Raw genomic sequence first — 22077 nt, 5'->3', positions numbered from 1 at the left:
CAGGACATGTATCGGGAGAACAGCGGGGAGGTGCTGCCGAAATTCTGTCTTGGATAGGAGCGGACCATGGAAGCCAACCTCATCTACGCATCCTCGGGTGGGATTAGGACCTATCCTTCACCTATTAGATGTATAGTAGGAACGCCTTGTGGATTTACCTGCAGTTTTTATTACTCGCTTACATATGCATGTGCCAGAGGATGGATAACCGTGAGTGGATGTACATGGGCCACGCAAGTATGACCCCAGAATGGATGACCAAGACCAATACTTTCCTGGAGCATGCATTTGGCGAGGTTGCTAAAGGGTCAGCCCGGATGCCGTGTCCGTGCAGTAGATGTGGCAACAAGAAAAGAAAAATTAAGAGGCTCGTGGAGGAAGATCTAATCAAGTATGGATTCACGGCAAACTATACCCACTGGATCCACCATGGTGAAGCCGATCGTATTAGAGAGGAGGTGGTGAGACAGCGTCTTGAGGATTATGATGGAGATGGCGGGGTAGCAGACTGGATGGATGACATTCAGCAGGCACGGTTCGGTGAAGGATTGGAGGAGAAGCTAGAGGAAAGCGCAAAGACGTTCTATGATATGATGTCTTCAGCGCAGAAGCCCTTGCATGAAAAGACAACGGTATCGCAGCTGGATGTAATTGGACGCATCATGGGGTTGAAGTCGCAGTTTAGCATGAGTTAGGACAACTTCGATGGTATGTTGGCAGTTTTTGGATCCCTGCTTCTGGAGGATCACATCCTGCCGAAGAACTTGTACGAGTCACAGAAACTTCTTCGTGCACTTAAGATGCCGTATGAGCAGATCCATGCTTATCCGAATGGATGCGTCCTTTTTAGGAAAGATCACGAGGGAGCAACGCACTATCCAAAGTGCAAATCCTCTAGGTACCTGGAGGTCGACACTAGTGATGGCAAGAAGGAACAGTTGAGTATCCCTATGAAGGTCCTATGGTACCTTCCTTTCATACCAAGGATCCAATGGCTGTACATGACAGAGGAGTCCACGAAACAGATGACATGGCACAAAAATGGCAAAAGGTACAATCCGGACAAGATGGTACACCCATTGGATGGCGATGCCTGGACCCATTTCGATGGCATACATCGTGTTAAAGCTGAGGAGGCTCGCAATGTATGTGTAGCGTTGGCAATAGATGGGTTCAACCCATATGGATTGTCCGTGGCCCCATACACTTGTTGGCCCATGTTCGTGATACCCCTGAATCTCCCCCCCGGTGTCATCTTTCAACCCAAGAACGTATTTTTGTCGCTGATAATTCCTGGACATCCAGGGAACAATATGGGTGTGTTCATGGAGCCTGTGTTCGATGATTTGATCGATGCTTGGGAAAAAGGGGGTACTGACATACGACCGAGCTACAAAGAGAAACTTCACAATGCATGTGTGGTACCACTACTCCCTGCATGACTTCCTGGCGTATGGCCTATTCCACGGGTGGTGTGTTCATGGGAAGTTCCCATGCCCAATATGCAAGGCAGGTATGAGGTTCACTTGGCTGAAGAGTGGTGGCAAGTTTTCTTCGTTCGACCAACATCGTCAGTTCCTCCCCCTTGACCATCCATTCAGACGAGACATCAAGAACTTCACAAAAGGTGTTGAAGTCACCGATCCTGCACCTCAGATGATGACCGCTACCGAGATCCGCGCTGAGATAGAGGCTCTCAAAGTTGATAAAGAGAAAGATCATTTTGATGGATATGGTCAGTACCACATGTGGACTCATAAATCGGGCTTGACTAGGCTTCCCTATTTCAACGATCTTCTTCTTCCACACAACATTGATTTAATGCACATAGAGAAGAATATCGCCGAGGTGCTTTGGGGAACACTCATGGACACAGAAAAGTCAAAGGACAATGTTAAGGCAAGAGTGGACCTGGCAGCACTGTGCGATAGACCAAAGCAAGTGATGAAGACTCCCGCGCCTGGCAAGAAATGGAAAAGGACTTCGGTCGATTTCGTTTTGAAGAAGGACCAAAGGAGGGAAGTATGTCAGTGGGTTCAGTCGTTAATGTTCCCTGATGGGTATGCGGCGAATCTGAGGAGGGGAGTGAACATGTCCACTTACCGAGTGTTAGGGATGAAGAGTCATGACTTCCACATATGGATTGAGCGGCTCCTTCCAGCGATGACCAGAGGTTTCGTCCCCGAGCATGTGTGGCGCGTCCTGGCAGAGTTGAGCTATTTCTTCTGCCAGCTTTGTGCCAAGGAGCTATCTCGGGCCATGATTGATGACTTAGAGAAAGTGGCACCTGTGTTGCTCTATAAGATGGAGAAGATCTTCCCACCCGGCTTCTTCCTCTCAATGCAGCATCTAATTTTGCACCTGCCTCACGAGGCACGAATGGGGGGGGGCATGCAAGCCTGTTGGTGCTATCCAATCGAGAGATGTCTAAAGGTTCTTTGGAAAAAGTGTAGAAATAAAGCCAGAATTGAGGCATCCATGGCAGATGCATTCATTCTTGAGGAGGTGTCAAACTTCACAACATCATACTATAAGGATAGCCTTCCCAGCGTGCACAATCCAATCCCTTGTTACAACACCGATGAGAGGTCATCAAATCTTAGCCTTTTCAAAGGTCAACTTGGCAGGGCAAGCACTTCGAGCACCAAGACCTTGTGGAATGATGAGTGGCGCACTATCATGTTGTATGTGTTGTTGAACCTTGACGAAGTGAACCCTTATGTGTAGTAAGTTCTTAATGAGCTTGTTACATACGCCGTCACTATCGTCTATCTATCCAACCCCCTTGTCTCTTGCTTTTTCAGGGAATTTCTGAATACATACTGGACAGGAAATAGGGATCCTTCCCCTCAAGAACAAGATAGTCTTCTCAAAGGTGGTGTGCCCGATTTCATTTCATGGTTCAAAAAGAAGGTACCATCCAATTTATATCGTTCCATCTGTGACATCCCACTTTGCTCCTACGAGCGAGTAATGATCTATCCGCCCTCACCTTACAGGCACGCATGGATGCGGAAATGGATGAAGAGTTGAAACAGGTTGTCAAAGGCTTCCCCTATAGGGTCAAGTCATTCACCGTATATGATGTGAATGGCTATCGCTTCCACACAAGAAGCCACGAGCTCAGTCGGCCCAATCGAAAAACCACGAATACTGGAGTTCGTACGCCCGGCACCAATGACCACGACTACTACGGCATAGTCAAAGAAATGTACGAGCTCAACTTTGAGCTTCGCGGAGGTCATAAGCCAGTCGTATTCAAATGCCATTGGTTCGATCCTAATGTCACGAGAAGAGCCCCTGAGATTGGACAAGTTGAAATTCAACAAGATTCCCTCTATCAAGGAGACGATGTCTATATTGTGGCTCAACAGGCCACGCAAGTTTATTATCTTCCATGGACGTGCCAAAAAGATCCCACTCTTGAGGGTTGGTACCTTGCGCATTTGGTATCACCGCATGGCAAAGTGTCTGTCCCAAACGATGAGGATTACAACTTTGACCCAAACACATATACAGGGGAGTTCTATCAACTCGAGGGGCTAGATGGCATGTTTCACATAGACATGTTTTCGCTGATGGGCATGGAAGTAGACAATGACATTAATGAGGACGATGGAGATGAGGACGATGGAGAAGAGGTGCAAAATGCCAAAGACTTAGCACTGCTTGAGCGATTACGGTTTGGCATTGCCATTGATGACAACGATGGAGATGAGGCGGAAATGTTAGACAATATTGCTAGTGATGACGACACTTATGATCCGGCCGCTGTCGATCCTGAAGATTATTTCTAATTCATGTAATACTATATTATTATTATTTTCTAGTTATGTTTCGTTCATTTTGCATTTCTATATTTGTCTATATTGTGCTAACTGGTTTACTCTTTGTATTTACAGGCACTCGACAAAATGCCGGGCGAAAGGCGGACCCGGACCTGCAACTCGCTCTACGCGAGGACGACTCAGGAGGCGGAGGCGGAGGCAGAGGCATCGGCGAGGAGGCGTCCGGCCCGCCGCCCCCGCGGCCGTCCGAGGAGGGCGGTGCAGTCGTCTGCTGTCCCCTCGCTCAAGGAGGACCGGACGACGACCACTGACGACGAGGACCAGCAGCTGGCCCCCCAGACAGGAGGGGGTGACACTTCCTCTGGGGGGGTGGCGGGGGGTTCCACTTCGAGCACCTCATCGGCACCGTACTTGCGCGGGTCCTCGCAGCTCCCGACGCGGCCGATCCCGTTTCAGAGGAGGCCGGTGATTCATCCCAAGGGCGACAAGTAAGTATCCGTTCATTTTGCATCTCTTCTTGTTCATATGCTGAAAACCGAACTGTGACTAACAATTCTTCTTACTGACTCCTGTAGGAACTGGGAACTTGTGTCCGGGGGCGATCATCGGCAGTGCAATGGGATCCTCGGCGGCCTGATCTGCCTGCACTACCCTGGTTTGGTCACCCACGCCCAGGTTGAGTCGCCTCCCTGGACGTGGGACCACTTCAACTCCACCGTGGACGCCGTGGACGGCACCGTACAGGAGCGGATCAGGCGTGAGTTCTGGGTGAGTCTACATCACACTACATTGCTCAGTACTATGAAATCATTAGACGTTCTTGAAATAATGAAAGGACACATGATGTCTGTATGCAGGACTTCTTCATGTTGGAGGAGGGGCATGACCCCGCCTGGGTGATGAAGGTGCAGGACAGGGCATGCAGGGGCCGAGTCACGGACCTGTACTACGAGGCGAGGCTACAGTGCCACATCAACCACTCGTGCGACGTCCTTGGTCGGTACCCGGGGAAGAGCGCGGCCAGGACCATGACACTCACCAGGGAGCAGTACCTCGCAGTAAGTTATAAAACATTGTTACTGACTCATTCCATGAAGAATAGGTAGCCTTCATTTTATATTCTAACATTTCTAATATAATACTTGATGGCATGTAGATGTGTCCTTCTTGGTGCGCCAGGCACAGAGACTGTTGGGCGGCCATCGTGGACAAGTGGGTCTCCGATGAGTGGAAGGAGAGGCACGCCCTCCGTCGAGAGTGCCGCCTACAGATGGGTGGGCCAGCGCACCACCAAGGCAATCGGCCCCTCAGTTCGTACGCCCAGGCCTAGGTACACGCTACGCACTTATTTATTTATTTGTTCTAACGCTCAATTCTTATTACTTCTAATCGTCTTTGTGTTTTCCTCGCAGTCCCAGTCGCATGATGGCCAAGAATGCAACGAGTTCATGGCGTACGCCATGGCACACAAGGGCAAGGCGACAGCCCCAGACACCGTCTACAACCCAGAGGACGGGCCCAAGGCGTACAGCAACACGAGCGTCCACAGCAAGCTCACCGACTATGCCTCGTCGGCCCACGAGCGGCATGGGGAGGACTTCGACCCCGCCACCCAGCCCCTTGATACCGACCTCGTGATGAGGCTCGGAGGAGGGAAGCAGCACGGCCAGTACTGGATGGCCTCCAACATGGTCGACTCGACCTCTGTGCCCAACCTCGTCCAGATCCGAGCATAGAGCACGAGCTCCTCCGTCCCCATTCGACCTCGGCAGGCGAGCACACTGCAGCAGATGGTGGCACTCCAGGTTAGTTCTATTTCATTCGCCGTTCATTACTTTTACACATGTACCTTGCATTTGCATTGTTTAAACGTTGGTGATTGAATATTGCAGGCCACTGTGGAGAGGATGGAGGCTGAGAGGGAGGCCGAGAGGGTCGAGAGGGAGAGGGAGAGGGCCCAGAGGGAGGCCCAGAGGGCCGAGTGGGAGGTCCTGAGGGCCCAGAGGGCGGCCGAGGCGCAGAGGATGCAGGACATGTTCTCATTCATGTCGAGCCTCGGCACCACTCTCCCGGGTGTGGTGGTGCCCTAGTCGCTGCTCGCTCCAGTTGTGCCTCCTACTCCTCTGGCTCTAGGCACTCCGGTGAGTATATATATATGGTTGATCAAGTCCTTTAGCTTGTGTAGATACTAATGAATTCAATTCTCCTTTGTGCAACAGTCGTCGGGTTCGAACCCGACTCCTTCGCCTCAGCACACACACCCCGGCTGGACAGGTCCACCACCGCACGGAGGTGCCCCTTCAGGCTCCCATTGGGATCAGTGGCAGTAGGTGGTGCCCCTTCATGTTTCATTGACTTTTCTTGATCTAGGACTTGTGTTGGATGAAGACTTCTTAGATGTTGTCATGGATTTGCACATTGGATGTGCGTGTGATGGATTATGCAGGAGGATGTGCTTGTGATGGATGTTGGATGTGCTTGTGGTGTATTATGGATGTATGTGATGGATTATGTATGCGTTTTGTGTGATGCTAAATGCCTGTGTGCTGTCTCATGTATTATATATGAGTTTTGCGTGTTTGCTTTCGAAGGAAAGCAACAAACAAAAAAAAAATTGCAAATTTCCCAGCTTTGCCGAGTGACAACACTCGGCAAAGAAGTCTTTGCCGGGTGCCAGGGGTGTGGCACTCGGCAAAGCTGGAAAAAAATGCTGCAAAAACAGCCACTTCCCCCAGTTTTGCCGAGTGCCACAGCCTGGCACTCGGCAAAGAGGTCAATTTTGCCGAGTGCCAGATGGTACCACTCGGCAAAGACTATTTTTAAAAAGATTTTTTTTTTAAAAAAATTATTTCTTTGCCGAGTGCTGAGCCCTGGCTCTCGGTAAAAATTCAAATTTTGCCGAGTGCCAGTCCCTAGGCACTCGGCAAAGACGGCGTCAAATGTTGACGGCAGTTATTTTTTTGCCGAGTGCGGGCTTGGCACTCGGCAAAGACTTTGCCGAGTGTCGATTTTTGGCACTCGGCAAAGAAATTTTTGCCGACAAAATCTTTGCCGAGAGACCGTTGCCGAGTGCGGCACTCGGCAAAGCCTTTGCCGAGTGCTTGGCTGGCTTTGCCGAGTGCCCCCAGCACTCGGCAAAGAGGGCGTCTGCAGTTGTGTTTGTAGAGACCCTTGCGTAGGGGCGGCTGGCCGAACCGCCCCTACAAATGCACTGTAGCTGCCCCTGGAAATGATATTTGACGTAGTGCAAAAATCATGTTCTTGAAAGGCCATGATTTTACAGATTATGACCTCGCTACATTAAGAGAAGGATGTGCAATGGAACACCAAAATCGTATGTCAAACTCAAACATGAACAAAGATGGGAGACTGCTTCTTGTTGTCGAGTTAGTTGGTGATCTCGATGGTGACACATGGAATAAGCTATGTTTTGCTTCTAAACGGTGCATGCTAAGCAACAGTAAAATCATAGTCACAAGGCGATCTGAGAAAACAATAAAGTTTGGAACAAAAGCTAAGGGCGTCCTCAATTGTGGTCGAATTCATTCCCTAGCATGTGTGAGACTTTATCTAAAAAGAACTAAGAAAAGAAAGTGACTAGCGAGCACTCAAGAGATAGCCTCGCACACATGTACCGATGAACTCTATGTCTTTGCTTCACCTCGTGATGTGCAGGTTTACTCTCGACTTCCTTTTTTCTAGTGTCTGTCACTGCCACATCAGCCGACGTTTTGGACTTGTTGAGGACGTCCTAAAAGATCATCTGTTAGGGCAGCTCCAATTGTTTTATTGGGCGACTCCAACAATATGAGTTAGCGTTAGCTCTAAGCTTATAAATATTTAGGAGAGATAGACCGCTACGGATGCAAGCGGGGTGGGCTGCGGACAGCCCGCACCACTCCACGCTGCCTGCCAATATTTTTAGCGGGCTGTGCGGGTGCCTGCTACACAAGCGCTTGCAAACTGCATCCCCCTGGCAGGTCTAGAACCTGCAAAGCCCACTTCAACCCGCTATAGCACATCCTCGGCAGCGGGAGCAGGGGCGGATGCGCCCTTCTTCTTCCTAGCGACGAGGGCCTCGACAGCCAAAGTAGACAACGATTTCTTCTTAGCCGGTGCGGTGGCAGGGGCATCAGTGGGCTTGGCCTCGGGCGCCGGCGCCCCAGCGAGCGCCACGGGCATGGCCGCAGGTGGAGCAGGGGTGGTCGGGGCCGGGATGGCAGGGATGGTTGGCGCGGTGGCCGGTGCTAGGTTGGCCTTGGAGGAGGACTCGGCGGCGGCGACAGAGCGAGGCTACAGCGGCGACGCACCTCAGAGCAGCACAGAATCTCGCGAGTAGATAGATGAAATGACGGCGCCGACAAAATGTTCGCCTGTTTGCGGGTCTGTGCAGGATTTCACAAGTTTTGCTGATTTACCCACTTATGTTAGTAGGATGGTCCACTTCAGTCTGCAATAGAAAAACAAGTGGCCCACGGTTGTCCAGCAGGTCTTTTTTTGCGGGGTGGGCTAAGCAGGTTTGCGGGCGGGCCCGCGCCGCTTGCATCCTTAAGACCGCAGCAAGCAGCTCTGAAAATCATGCTACGTGAGAGGGATGTATCCTGAAACGTGAGAGACTATCTCTATAGTACACAAGCTAGTATCTTGTTTTTTGAACTATTGAACGATTAAATAATTGATTCAGCTGGCTCTAAGCTAGACCATTGGAGCCTAAACAACTAGCTTATAGAATATTTTATTGGGTAAGGAGATAATGATAAGCTAGCTAGCTCTTCATAAAGAGTTATTAAGCTCATATACTTTTCTATGATTCATGTGTCTATACTCACGTCTTCTCTGTACTAACATGTAAAGTAACTCTATGTTATTTTTTAAAAAAAAATTATATAAGCTAGCAAGTTGATCATATTGTTAAGGGTGTTTTTATAAGATGGAGAGAGCACGTGCGTGGATACTTTTTACTCCGTACTCTGTACGGAGTACTACAAAAACTAGTAGTTTACCCGTGCTAACGCTATGGTAAAATACAAAATCAGATAAAATTTATAAAAATAAAACGAACCCTCAAATTCATTGGGATTCACATCAGCCTCGCGGCCGATTCTTCTTCCTCTCTTCTGGGGCTCGCTGGCGGCCGAGAATGAGAGGGCTAGGTCGCGATAGATGTCGCACCCACGCCCCCCGCGCGCCTGTCAGTCACGGTTTTCAAGCTATTAATACTCTAAGAACATGAACTTTCATGGTTTTCAAGCATTGGATCAACCGAAGTTTTATGCTATACTATATCCATGAGTAACACATAGGCACACAGTTACTCGGCCACCCAGTCAGTCACTCGACCGCTCAGGCACACAACCCAACCACTTAGCTACTGAAGCACTAAACCACTCGGCCGATTAGTCACTCTCAGGCACTCAAGGACTCAAGCACAGCCACTCAACCACTTAGTATTCACTCCGCTGATCACTCTCTCAGTCACTCGGCCACTTAGTCCCACAGGCATTCAGTCACTCGGCTACCCAGTCGTCCAGTGAACCTATGCATCATGGTTCAGTGAAAAGCAGAAATGACAGACTTGCATGACCTCCATAGCAACAATGTACAACCTTCTAGATTGCATTCACACAGCTCTTATGCGGCGGCCGGGTCTAGGCGGCCAACCAAGCGTCGGGCGACCGGCCTGGCGCCTGCGGCGGCTGGCCTCGGGAAGCGCCGTCGGGGAAGAAGAGGCGAGCAGAGGGAACTCGAAAGCGAGCTGGCCGCCGTGATTCCCGGTGCGGGCTTGACGACGTCCTGCTCGTTGGCGGTGTCGGCGTCGGTGGCGCAGGTTTTTGCGCCGGCGCGTGTCCTTTTTTTTTTTTTGCTTTTCTTCTTTTTTGGAGCCAGCAGGGTTCGATCGCGGGTGGGTCTGTGGATGCCGCTGATGCCGCACGCGTTGAAGGCTGGGGATGCTGCGCGTTGAAGCCTGCGAATTTGATACAAACAACCATGGTCACAGGATTGGATTGAAGCATTTGAGGGGTGGTTTTTAGCCTTTGATTTTAACGAAGACGATTTGCTGGGTACAATTTCTTTGGTGCATAATGATTAGACTCTCTCAGCGGGGGACATGACATGGGGTGTACCAAGCATTGATTTGATTGTTCCGTTACAGTAGAGACAATACTTCCAAGGCTATTTTATTTTGTTGGGGCTCTGATCACTTGAAAGCATCTTGCACTGCTCAGCGCCGCGTACCTATTTAGGCCTGGAAATAATAGGAACAAAGACCTTCCACAACTTATATTGTACCCGTGAATGATACCATCCAAGCTCTATTTGATCGGCCACATGCTACTGCAAGTACATTGCGTACTTATGACATTTGGCTCTGTACAATTTTTGGATGCATATATATATATATATATATATTTGACTACTAATTTGTTTCGAAATGTATTCTTTGAACCTTCAAATTCGTTAGATTTTGTAAGTATAACTAGGCAAATGCCCGTGCGTTACAACGAGAAAACATAATAGCACGATACATATGTATTAGTGTGTGTTATACTATCACCTAAAAAAGATATTGCAATTGTGATGTTTGGAACATTAATATTACATATGTCTTCAAGAAAGATAGATAATTAAATAGTTCGACCAGGAGAGCGTGCTTTGCACGAACACCAAGCTGCAGCTGGTTACCTATAAAAAATGGTCCATAAGATTTCAAGTCTAAGATGCGGTGTCTGACTTCTTGTAGCTGAAGCATGCAAATGGCTGAACCTGCAGTTGAATGTATCCTGCATATAAGTTGTTTGTTAATCTTTAAAGCTAAAGTGTTGTTGACTATCTTGAAAAAATATGTATCAACGCGTGAGATATTGTCTCTTTTATAGAGTTAGAACCTCTTTATATATGATATTCTTCGTGAATATATCCTTTGTCGGTTTCTTCTTCACCTTCTTCTTTTCCTTCCCTTTTCCTTTCCCTTTTCCTTTCCCATTGTTCATGTCCTTCTCAGCAGCCAGCACAGCCAAGATCCTAATGTTCGATCTTGCTGTGGCTCTTGATAGCGCTACATACAATTGGTCGTGCGAGAACACTGGTTCCTGCAAGTATACCATGACGTTAGGGATAGTCTACCCCTATGCCTTGTTAACGGTCATTGCGAAGCTGAGCCGAATAGGAAACTGCTTTCGCTTAAATTGGAAAGGGAACATCTCATCATCCGACGGGCATAAAGGTATACGAGGCAGAAAAACCCGCTTTTCCAGCGTGCTATCCCAACACAATTTCTACGTTTATGGTATTCTTTGGAACCCCTGTATGATAAGCCTAGTACCATTACAAAGTCCGTTCACAGGGTCAATGTTCCTAAGCAATATGACAGGACAACCAATCTTTAGCTTTAATACATGTGGAGGTAGACCATTGGGTGTCAAAGTGTTAAGAAATTCCTAAGGGTAGTAGTTGTGCGGACCATCTACCGCACAATCAAAGCTATGGTACACAATCTCATCCTCTTAGAAATGTCCTATCACCTTCATATTAATCATATCAACCCAGTCGTTCCGCGTAGATAATATCGCTCGGGAGGTGATATAATCTTTGCTTGACATATTTGCATTGAGGTTACGAAATATGCAATCAATTAGAGTATCAAGCTCACTATCTTCCCCGGTGTGTGGTACGCATATATCATGAGGAAGACGGATTTCATCATCACCACTCGCCTCCTCGGAACCTCCACTGACGCGCAACAGGTATTCTGCAAACCACATGTCACTCTTTGCCCTCATGTTGCGCACCAGTTTTAGATGTCGCATGGAATCCCAAAGGTATGACATCCGCAGCGAGGCACTGACTATCTGAGCCCTCGACCCTCTTCGAACAATAGGAAGAACCTGTCTGAAATCTCCACCGAACACCACAGTCTTCCCTTCGAACAGTAGCTTAGGTCGGTCTATTATATCACGGAGACTGTTGTCCAGTGCCTTGATAGACTGCCTCTTTGTCATGGTAGCCTCATCCCAAATAATGAGCGGTGTTTGTAACAGATGGTTTAGGTAGCTTTTGCAACAGATGGTTTTACCCCCTTTGGTTTTGGGATGCCTAAAACCCAGACATCTCCACATGCGACGTCGTCATGTTTGGCGAACAAGGCGTTCAAAATTTTGGACCCAGATGTCGGGGTTTTAGGCATCTGACGTCGTAACTTGCTCAAAACCTTCTCAAATTTTTATCATAGCCTTCACATGCGATCACACGACACCTCGACAAGTTTCGTGAATTTCGGACTTCGTTTGCATTTTCTATAATTTAAATACACTCCGACCACAAGCGGGTCGTCATGTTTGGCGAACAAGGCGTTCAAAATTTTGGGTGAGTTCCTGCATACGGCCTCAAAATACACTCTACAACATGACTATCATTTTTTGAATGGCTACATTTCATTATTTCATGCACCTGCAGTTCAAATTTACTTTTTCGGAAAAAATGCAAGTAAACAAAATTAATTCAAGAAATATAGCAAAAAGTTATAAAAAGGTCCCAAATTTTAACATGTGCTTGTAAACAATAGATAAGGTCTACAAAAAAAATTGAAATCAAAATTAAAAAAAAAACAAAAATACTTTGCTGAGTGCCATGCCTGACACTCGGCAAAGAGGGCCTTTGCCGAGTGTCAGGCCGCAGCACTCGGCAAAGGGCCTCTTTGCCGAGTGTCAGGTTAAGCGCTCGGTAAACATTTTTTTTAAAGATGGTAACGACGTGGGCGGGGTAGGCGGGCAACTGACGGACATTTTGCCGAGTGCGCTCTTTGCCGAGTGTTGCGCTCGGCAAAGAGTGCCTTTGCCGAGTGGCATGCTTTGCCGAGCGACGGGCACGCTGCGGCACTCGGCAAAGCATGCGGCACTCGGCAAATTTTGCTTCTCCCGTAGTGTGTGCTTAAGTGATAGTAATGCATTTACACTTCGTCATGGTCACAAGGCTTGCTGGTTTGATTGCCATAGACGTTTCTTACCTATAGACCATGAATTCAGATTCCAAAATAATGCATTTCGTAAGGACACTGTGGCTCTTGATGAGGCTCCAAGGCTTTTAATAGGGGAGGAAATCTTTGCCCAAATGAGCAAATTCGTAGATGACAAGAAAAATTATGGTACATTGCACAATTGGACCCATGTTTCTGGCCTTTGGCAACTTCCATATTTTCAAAAATTGTTGCTGCCACACAACATTGATGTGATGCACAATGAGAGAAATGTAGCTGAATCTATATGGTATACTTGCTTCGATGTACCAGACAAGACTAAGGATAATGCCAAAGCAAGGAAAGATTTAGCTGATATTTGCAATCGTCCATCACAACATTTGAAGTTGAAGGTAAATAGGAAGAAGGCCGCGTGCTGCTGAAGCACGCTCAGGCCGCGGGAGTTGCGCCCCTTGGTCCCCTGCGGGTGGCTCGGGTCCACCGCCTCGAGAGCCCGCGCGAGATCTGCAACCATGGGGGGCAAAAAGAAAACAGAACAAATGCTTGAGCTGGAACCTCTAATACGGCTCTGCTAATCACAAAAATGATGGTGTTGACTCCATGTTTTGCCATAACCACAACAACGAACACGTATGTAACCCTTCTCGCTGAGATTAGGAGGAGGAGGATGGTCTAGTTATATCTGATATTTATCTCGATGGCACCAGTGCTCTGCTGTGCAAGGTGCATGTAACAGAAAAGGGGAGGAAGCGGAGAGAGATCGAGTTGCATACATGGCTTGGGGAGCTGCTGCTGCAGGTCGGGGTTGAGCCTCCGCTCCCTGGTGACGGGCACGTGGGGTGCCTCCGTCTCCTGAGACTGGTCCTCTGGCGACGACGAGAAAGACGACGACGACAGGCTCACTCGCGGGCTCAACTTGCAGGACCTGCGCGGATCGAACGATCAGACGAATTAAACAATCGGTTTGGAAAGCGAACCCGGAAGGATCGAGCAGTGCAAAGGAAAAGGGATCGGATTCGAGACCGTTACGATGCGCGGATGCGCTGCGTTGGGCAGGAATGGAGGATCCGGTACCTTCGGAGGTGGGGAACGGCGAGACGGGAGCACCGTGCGGGCAGGCTCGACACGAGTTGCAGAGTCATGTGTGTAACCGGTGATGCCTCGACGTCCGCTCCGCTTCCTTTTAAAGCCCTGTGGGTGCGGGGGCCGCGGCAAGGGAAGGGAAGGGAAGGGAAGGCAAACCATGGGCGACTCACGCATTCAGGACTCAGGAGGTGCGCCGTCCGCGTCTTCCGTCCGGAGCACAGCGCACAGGGCCAAACCGCCAAAGCAGACGCGGGCGGCGGCGGAAAGCACCGAGATGCTGCCACGGGAACCGGCGGAAAGTGGCGACGTGTCAGCGTGGCAACCCGCGCCGAAAGGGAGAATGCTTCGCCCGGAACGGTGCTGTGCCACTCCACACGCTTCACGGCGTGGGCTGCGAGAACATGAACATCGTAGTCCCAAACACGCCCGGGCACGGTACGTGGATGCCCATTGTGGCACTGTGTTATTAAGATCACCGAGGCGCCTAACGCTTCGTCTGGGCTACAACTAGAACTCGATAAAAGTGGCCGCGTGGCCTGCGTGTGGGACGCGACTTGCTATATTTCCTGTGAGTTATTGGAACACTCACGAAATTTATTTCATGACGGTGACTCTCACGAAATACCAAACTCTCACGAAATCCATTTCATGATGGTGACTCATGAAATACGAAACTCTCATGAAATTCATTTGAGGACTGTGACTCTCACGAAATACCACAATAAACCGTCATGAAAACACCGATGCAAACCTGGCGGCAACATTATTTTCACGAGGGTGGCCGTCACAGACTCCCGTCATGAAAATAATCCATGGCGGTGAACTCTCATGAAAATGGGATTTCTGTGTGTCCATTATCGTGAGAGTTGATGCGTGGCGGTGTACCCTCATGCATTATTTTTGTGAGAGTAAAACCATATTTCGTGACGTGTTTTGCACTCTCACGAAATCTCTGGTTTCTGGTAGTGTATCCTACACAATTTAAAAACTCGATCCCTACGTTGAGTGAATCTCTATCATATATTCATGATAGATTGATAGTGCAGACTTGGTGCAGACTTGCACGATAGCATGTACTACTTGCTTATATATATATATCTGGATGCAAGACTGCAAAGCATGTGCAGAAAATTGAAAGCGGTGCCAAGAAAGTCTCCTCCTCATTTTGTGTTACTATTGGTTTTATATTAACACTTGGTGTTAGTTTATTCGTATTTGTGTATGATGTCTGCACTGCACCCCTCATTTTACTCTAGTTCCCACGCAAAGTTTCACATCGAGATATATGCAGATGCATGATGATCTGGCAAAAGTTAAGAAATCAGCGATTATTATATGCAAGTCAATGGATTAAGGCTAGCTAGCTGTACACAGTCTTTGTGTAGCACGTTGGCCCACATCATTTGCATTAAATGAGGTTCAATGTATTAAGACCGCTCAAAGCTGTGTGTACAGACTAAGATCTCCTCCAACGGTTGAGTCAGCGCACTAGCTCTAAACTTGTCCATCTCATAAAAATGATAGCTAAGAGCCTAAGATCGAGATAACTCCTCCAATGGTTTGTCTTATATAGCACATTGCTCAAAGCATCTTGGGTACTACATCCTTTCTTACATCCATAAAGTATATATGGAGACTACTTACTTTCTATGAGCTAGCTCTTGAAGAAGAGATAGTACACTCTTTCTCCATGCCTTTTCTTTCTTCCATGTAAGCAAATTGATGAGTTGCCAACTCAAACACGTTCGAACACATACCATCATATAGTGGAAACAGGCAAACGATTTTGGTGCCGCACACAAAAGACTTGCAGCATTTTCTTTGGTATATATAAAAACGGAACATGCGGTACATGGGCTGTTGCCCGATCCTCTCGCCATATATGGCGTGTTCAACTCGTGCCATCCCACGCGTTCACACGTCGTGGCGAGCTAATAAACCTTTGGCCTCGTCGTGAACGCAGCACGGCTCAGGCCTTATGCAACAATGTGATAGATGAATGAAGATGAAATTCAAAAATACACTGAAAAGGAAACACGTGGAATTGTGCAGCCTTGGAAAAACACTTGGCGATAAAGCTTCACATACCGAAGACAGTGGAAACCGATCAGTCATATTTCACTGCAATTTGAAACTGTTTGGAGTCTGGGCGGCTCGCACGCTCGGCCTTCAGCTGCTCCAGAGCACGGCTTGCTGAAGAGTTGCCCTTGTCAGTTCTGACCTGTACCTCTCTCAGGTTGGTCAAATGCTCGATGCCCACGATGCTCTTCTCATAGATATGGAAGTCAAATTTAAGGGTCTCAAGCTTTGGCATGGCTCCTGCCTCAATCTTGAAAACTCTAGGAAATGGGTCGTCAGACCGATTAGGGGCCATATACAGCTCGACGAGTGCCGGAAAGTTGTGTCCAGTGCTGGCAATCAGTGTTTCGCCAGTGTAGTACTTCCCATCCAAAGAGATGCACTTCAGGTTAGGCAGCTTACATAGCACGCCGAATGGCTCGTCACCAGCAAGCAGTGCCCAGCAAATACAAATCTCAATAAGGTATGTGAGTGACCCTATCCAGTGGGGCAGCTGCCCACCAATTTCACCGGTCATCCGAAGGTACCGGAGAAGCCGTGGCGGCGTGGTGAGCTCATGAAGAAACTTCAGAATGCTGGTCCAACCCAGGTCTCCTATGTTGAGAAACCGGAGGGAGTGCATATCACTCAAGGATTTTGCAAAGCATTCGAGAACCTCCGTGTTATCGATGTTGTAGGAGTCGATGTAGAGAGTGAGATATTGAAGTTGCTCTAGTTTACCTATCTCCTTGGCAACCTCGATGTCATTTTCGAGGATTGCATTGTTCAGCTCACGTAGCCCCTTCATCTTGCTGAGCCCCTGGGGCAGCCTCCACATAACGTCCCACCCATGCTTGCTGGAGAACAGCAGACGCTCGAGCTTCTCCAGGTTGGTCACAGACTTTGGTAGCACTTTAAGCTGGGTGCCCTGTACATCAAATGTCTGTAGATGCTCTATCTTGTCGACTTGAGGTGGCACCTGGCTGATGCCTGTACCCTTCAAGCTCAAGAACTTGAGAAGGTACAACCTGCAAATATATTTCATATGATCATCTGTTAGGCCCTCACAATCTTCCAGGTCGAGTACCCTCAGCAAGGTGAACTTGTCTAGGTGATCGAGCAGCTTATTACTATTTCCTGCTCCGACCTGAAACATGCTCAACGATCGAACATGGACCACATCCATGCCCTGGAGAGCATGTCTCGAGTTACGACGTCCCATCATCTTCTTTTTCTTGGGCTCAGAGTCGGTAGGTCCTTGCTTGCCGCTGGGCATTCTATCGTCCCCTTGGATGGAGAGGCGACGGATCCTGTCATATGACATCCCTGTATACTGCCCTCCTAGCAGGCTAACAAAGTTAGACTCCAGGGACTTGGACACCATTACCTCAAGAAGCACGTCATGCACCCGGCATGACTCCACCTTCCCATCATGCCCAATACGTGGAACTACCATGTTCCTCCTCAGTAGCTCATTCAAGCAGGATTCTGCAACCTCCATAAGGGTCCAGCCTCGCTTCTCCGGAATCAATCCTTCAGCAATCCACCTGCTCAGGAGCCGTTTCTTGTCGATCTCATAATCTTCTGGGAAGATGCTAAGATACATCATGCACTGCTTGAGCTCATGCGGCAAGTGGTTGTAGCTCAGTGCGACTATATGCCTCATCCCTTCAAGTGTAGGGTTGCTCTCCATCTGAGACGATCCAATTAATTTGCAGACTGTTTCCCACTTTTCTTTGCTTCCCGTTGATCTGTACCCTGCCAAAATGTTAGCAACACTAACAATGGCCAATGGCATCCCGCCACATTTTTTTAAAATGTTGCTCATTACAACCTCGAGCTCTTCAGGGTAATCAGCATCCATCTTGTCAAATGTTTTGATGAGGAATAGCTTCTTGGCATCTTCGAACTCAAGGGCTTTCATATGATAGATGTAGTGTCCGGTAACACTAGCAGAACTGCATGCATCGGCGACAGTCTCTATCCGGGTGGTCACGATGATTCTACCGCCGCAATTGTTCGGTACTTCTAGCAACTTCAATTGAATTGCGTCCCATGCATGTATGGTCCATACATCATCGATCACTATGAGGTACCTGTTTAGTTGCATTTATATATATTGTGGTTAGTTCAGCTGTACACATGCATAAAAAATACTTCAATATATTTGGGACAGTTTGATGAAAAAAAAAAAGATCCATGAGAATTTGAGCAGTCAGACATTTTTCAAAAAGTTAGCTATAGCTAGCAGTATAAGAATGTTTTTAACATACTAATGTGAAAATAAAAAACAGAACTAAATCATATGTTTTCTACGGTGGCACGGAGATCCACATCATCAACGCTCGTTCAAACATCAAGGTTCAAAATCCTCTGTATGCAATATATTGCAAAATTCTAGATTAAAATATAGCAAAATTCCATAAAAATATCATGAAATTAATTTGGTTCCAAAGGTGTATTCGCTAAATTTATACACACAACCTTTTCCTTTTATTTTATTTTTATTAATTAGATAATTTTGAGCCTCTATGATAATCCTCACCAGATGTAATGGTTCTATCTATTCTTGTGGAAATCCAATCAAACCTGCGGGTGGCACTCCCCAACGGTAAATGTGGGTGTGGGTTTTTGCTTCACCCCTATCTTAATCGACTTGTTGCCATCCCAAGTTTGTACATTTCTAGAGAGGCTCAAGAATAATGCACTGTTTCCAGATTTTTTTTACCATTCAACATTCATCGCTTATTCAATTTTTTGTTATAAATGCTTACAAGACCCTATGAATCAAATTGTTACAAAAATACCTTCAGAGACGGATCCATGTATACCATCTTCACGTGTTTGATTTAAACATTCATGAATATTGAACATTTTATTGATGGGTAGCAAATTTGGAATCCTATTCACGGTCAAGCACGCTAAATTTTTACTTCAAAATATTTTGCAGGGAGGACAATGAACGGTCAACGACGTGACACTTTGATTAGCAATTTATAGAAGAAAGGTATGCCATTTAAAATAAATATGTAAGTAGCAATTTATAAAGAATAGAAATAGTATGTATATACCTCTTGTCGGAGAGATAGAGTCCCAAGTCGTGGATTTTAACGGTCGCCTCTTCCAGGACCTCTTTCTCACGGTCCGTTTGGGGCTTGACGACCTGCTGAAGAATGCTGTTCAGCAGCTTCTCGAGATCCCTTGTTGGCTCGAACGCTTGAGAGACAGGCACCATGGCTTGGTACGGAAACTCTGCCTGCAGCTGCCGGCAGACCTCCACGGTCAGAGTAGTCTTGCCGACGCCCCCAAAGCCAACGACGGAGAACACCTTGAAGGAGTAGTCCTCGTCCTCCTTCAGCCGCTCGGCTAGGGTTCTAGCCTGGTCTCCGATGTCCACGAACTGGCGGCTGTGATCTTGGCCGTTGCTGGCGGGGAGCGCAGGCGTGGTCCGCACCCCTACCGCGGGAGCAAAAGAGGCGGAGCGGCGCAGCTCGTCGCGGTTGACGCCGTACCGCGCGTGGCGCTCGCTGATGGTGATGGCTCGGGCGCGGATGGCGCTGATCTCGCCGGCGAGGCGGTGGCGCTGGATGAGCGTCCTCACCAGGTGCTTCAGCCACATGGCGGTCTTATCGCCATGGCGGCACTTGACGCGGAGCTTGTAGAGGTTGACGCTGTCCTCGGCGTCGTAGGCGAGCTCGCGCAGCTGCTTCATCCACTCCCGGACGAAGTAGTCCACGGCGGCCTCGTCGGCCTCGGACTGCATGCGGAGGAGGGCGTTCATGGTGGCCATGTCGTCGCGCAGCTCGGTGACCTCGCCGCCGACGCTGGAGAGCAGCCGGTACTCTTCACTCAGCAGCTGCCCAACATTGCCCGCGAGGAACTGCGCCGCGCTCTCCATGCTAGCTCTCTCTTGGTTCAAGGAAATGGTGCAAATGGCCACACGGGTTTTTAACTTCTATTTATGCCGACGCTCTTGGGATTAATGTATGGGACCATTATTATATACACTTATAGAGAATAGACCTTCCATCCAGCGTAATATGTCTCGGTCGTTTTTGGACCCGGAACTAAAAGAGCTTTAGTCCCGGGTCAAATGGCCACAACGGGGACAACCGATGACGGGAGGTTTAGTCCCGGTTGTAACGGCTAGTGGGGACGAGGGAATCTGGTGGGCCGTTTAGTCCCGGTTGAAATTCCAACCGGGACTAAATGGATGTCCTTTAGTCCCGGTTGATGTTATCCGAGAGCCTATAAAAGTCAGCTTCTTCCTCCCCGAGCCGAAGCCACTCAGACCGAGAGCATCGGGCTCCTTCTCCATGGTGAGCAAGCAAGCTTAGGGAGGTGCTGCCAGATTTTTTTTCCTCGTTTTCGTGGGGATTTCACTTATCCAAAGTGTTCTAAAGGTTACCTACTTCATCCTCCCTTCATTTATTGTTATTATGCTTTGTTTTATGCTTTAGAGATAGAGAAAAATGAGTTTTTTATACTGAGGGAGAATGGAGAGAATTTTTTATTTATACATGTTTTTGAGCTAGAATTTGATGGATAGCTTGCTTGTTATATATGATTCATATTAGATAAATATCTTGATCAATATTAGGTATGGAAAAAATAGAGTAAATGTGTTTTTAATATTTAGTCGTTGCAATAAAATTGAGGTAAATAAATTGTAGGTGTAAGAAATATAATTTGGTCATTGCTACAATTTTTTGGATAGTTTGCACGTTAAATTAGAGTGACATGAAAATTACACCGGATCCGAGTAGTAGTCGGGGTCCTCGATCAAATCCGAGTTGAATTGTGATCTGGACAGAGTAGCATGGTAGACAACACCCGAGTTTCAGAGTCCGAACGGGAATCGACTTGTGTTGTAGACCGATTCACACGATGGCTTGAGCGCCAGCTTGTGGGAACCAGTCCGACTGGTGGGAGAAGTCGAGTTATACTTGGACTCGTCCCTCGAGCCTCGGAAGAGGTCAAAAATTTCGTTCAATTTTTCAACAAAATCCTCCAAAGCTTGGCGATGACGATTGATGTCATACTGCTTCTCCTCCGGGGCCAGCGCGATGTGGCGGTGGAAGTTTCCAGCGCCTTCTACGACGCAAACCTAGGAGCCAAAGATGAACGTCGCGCCCGCTTCGAACGTGACGGTGGGCTTGATGATGGCTTGAGCCATCCAGTTCGCCAGTGGATCTTTAGTGAGATCCCCTACCTGACGCGCCAGCTGTCGATGTTTAGAACTAGCAGCCTACTGAGGGGGTACCCGAGGTAGTGTTTTATGTGTGGGGCTCGCCGAGATCAGGAACTCGAAGGTGAACTCGAACACATGATTTAGACAGGTTTGGAATGTATTGATTGAACTTGTTTGCAGGGGGTCCCTGCCTTGCCTTATATTATCGGGGGTAGGGTTAAATGTCGGTTGTTTACAAGAGTACTAGCCGGATTCGACTAGAGAGTCCTACTCTAATTGCTACGAGGAGTTTCCTAATCCTCGACTAGTTCTTGCCCTCCACGTATACCACGCCGTCCTGCACCGTAGTCTCCATGTCTGACACGTCTCGGTGTACAGCCCCGTATTGTAGGACTGTCCAAACCTTTTGGTGGGCCCATAGATGTATGGCCGACAGCTACTCCTACTCCTATCAGCCCTTGTTGCTTGAGTATGGCTATCTTCTCCAGGAGGTCGGGTAGCTGCAGACTGTCTCCATGGGTAGGCTCGTCCAACCACCGGTTGTTCCAAATTGGGCAGTGGCCACTAGTAGAGAACAGACCTTTGATCCTCGGCCAAAATGGGCTCTAGTCCCGGAATTTTTTGCCCCCGGGACTAGAAATACCTTTAGTCCCGGTTGGTGGCTCCAACCGGGACTAAAGGTCCCTGCCCAACGGCTACTGCGCCAGACAGAGGTGGCAGGGACCTTTAGTCCCGGTTGGAGCCACCAACCGGGACTAAAGGTATACTTTTACTCCCGGTTGGTGGCTCCAACCGGGAGTAAAGGTCTACTCCCGGGCCGTGGCTGCGCCCGGGGTTGGAAAGTTACCTTTAGTCCCGATTGGATCTATCAACCGGGACTAAATGTTCTCCCTTTATAAATCGGCCGTCTCCTCCTTCCTCCCCGAGCCCGAGCTCAGCACATTTTGAAGCTCACTGCAGTAGTGTTCTTGCTTCCTCCC

The 22077-nt window shown here is 48.2% G+C and overlaps 2 protein-coding genes across 2 annotated transcripts; both read right to left on the bottom strand.

Moving 5' to 3' along the window:
* Positions 1-12982: 12982 nt before the first annotated feature.
* On the bottom strand, positions 12983-13939 carry LOC136543071 (peroxygenase-like). The gene is made up of 3 exons (XM_066535634.1): positions 13837-13939; positions 13536-13687; positions 12983-13266 (listed from the first exon to the last, which is right to left on the bottom strand). Exons 1-3 carry the CDS (start codon positions 13902-13904, stop codon positions 12983-12985), a joined length of 504 nt encoding a protein of 167 aa, XP_066391731.1. The 5' UTR covers positions 13905-13939.
* A 2016-nt stretch (positions 13940-15955) lies between these two features.
* On the bottom strand, positions 15956-19804 carry LOC136543070 (disease resistance protein Pik-2-like). The gene is made up of 2 exons (XM_066535633.1): positions 18978-19804; positions 15956-18002 (listed from the first exon to the last, which is right to left on the bottom strand). Exons 1-2 carry the CDS (start codon positions 19802-19804, stop codon positions 15956-15958), a joined length of 2874 nt encoding a protein of 957 aa, XP_066391730.1.
* Positions 19805-22077: the final 2273 nt, after the last annotated feature.

The sequence above is a fragment of the Miscanthus floridulus genome, chromosome 3 (genome assembly GCF_019320115.1).
Source record: "Miscanthus floridulus cultivar M001 chromosome 3, ASM1932011v1, whole genome shotgun sequence".
Lineage (NCBI taxonomy): Eukaryota > Viridiplantae > Streptophyta > Magnoliopsida > Poales > Poaceae > Miscanthus > Miscanthus floridulus.
The sequence above is the reverse complement of the archived record's forward strand: the minus strand, read 5'-3'. Positions and strand labels throughout refer to the sequence as shown.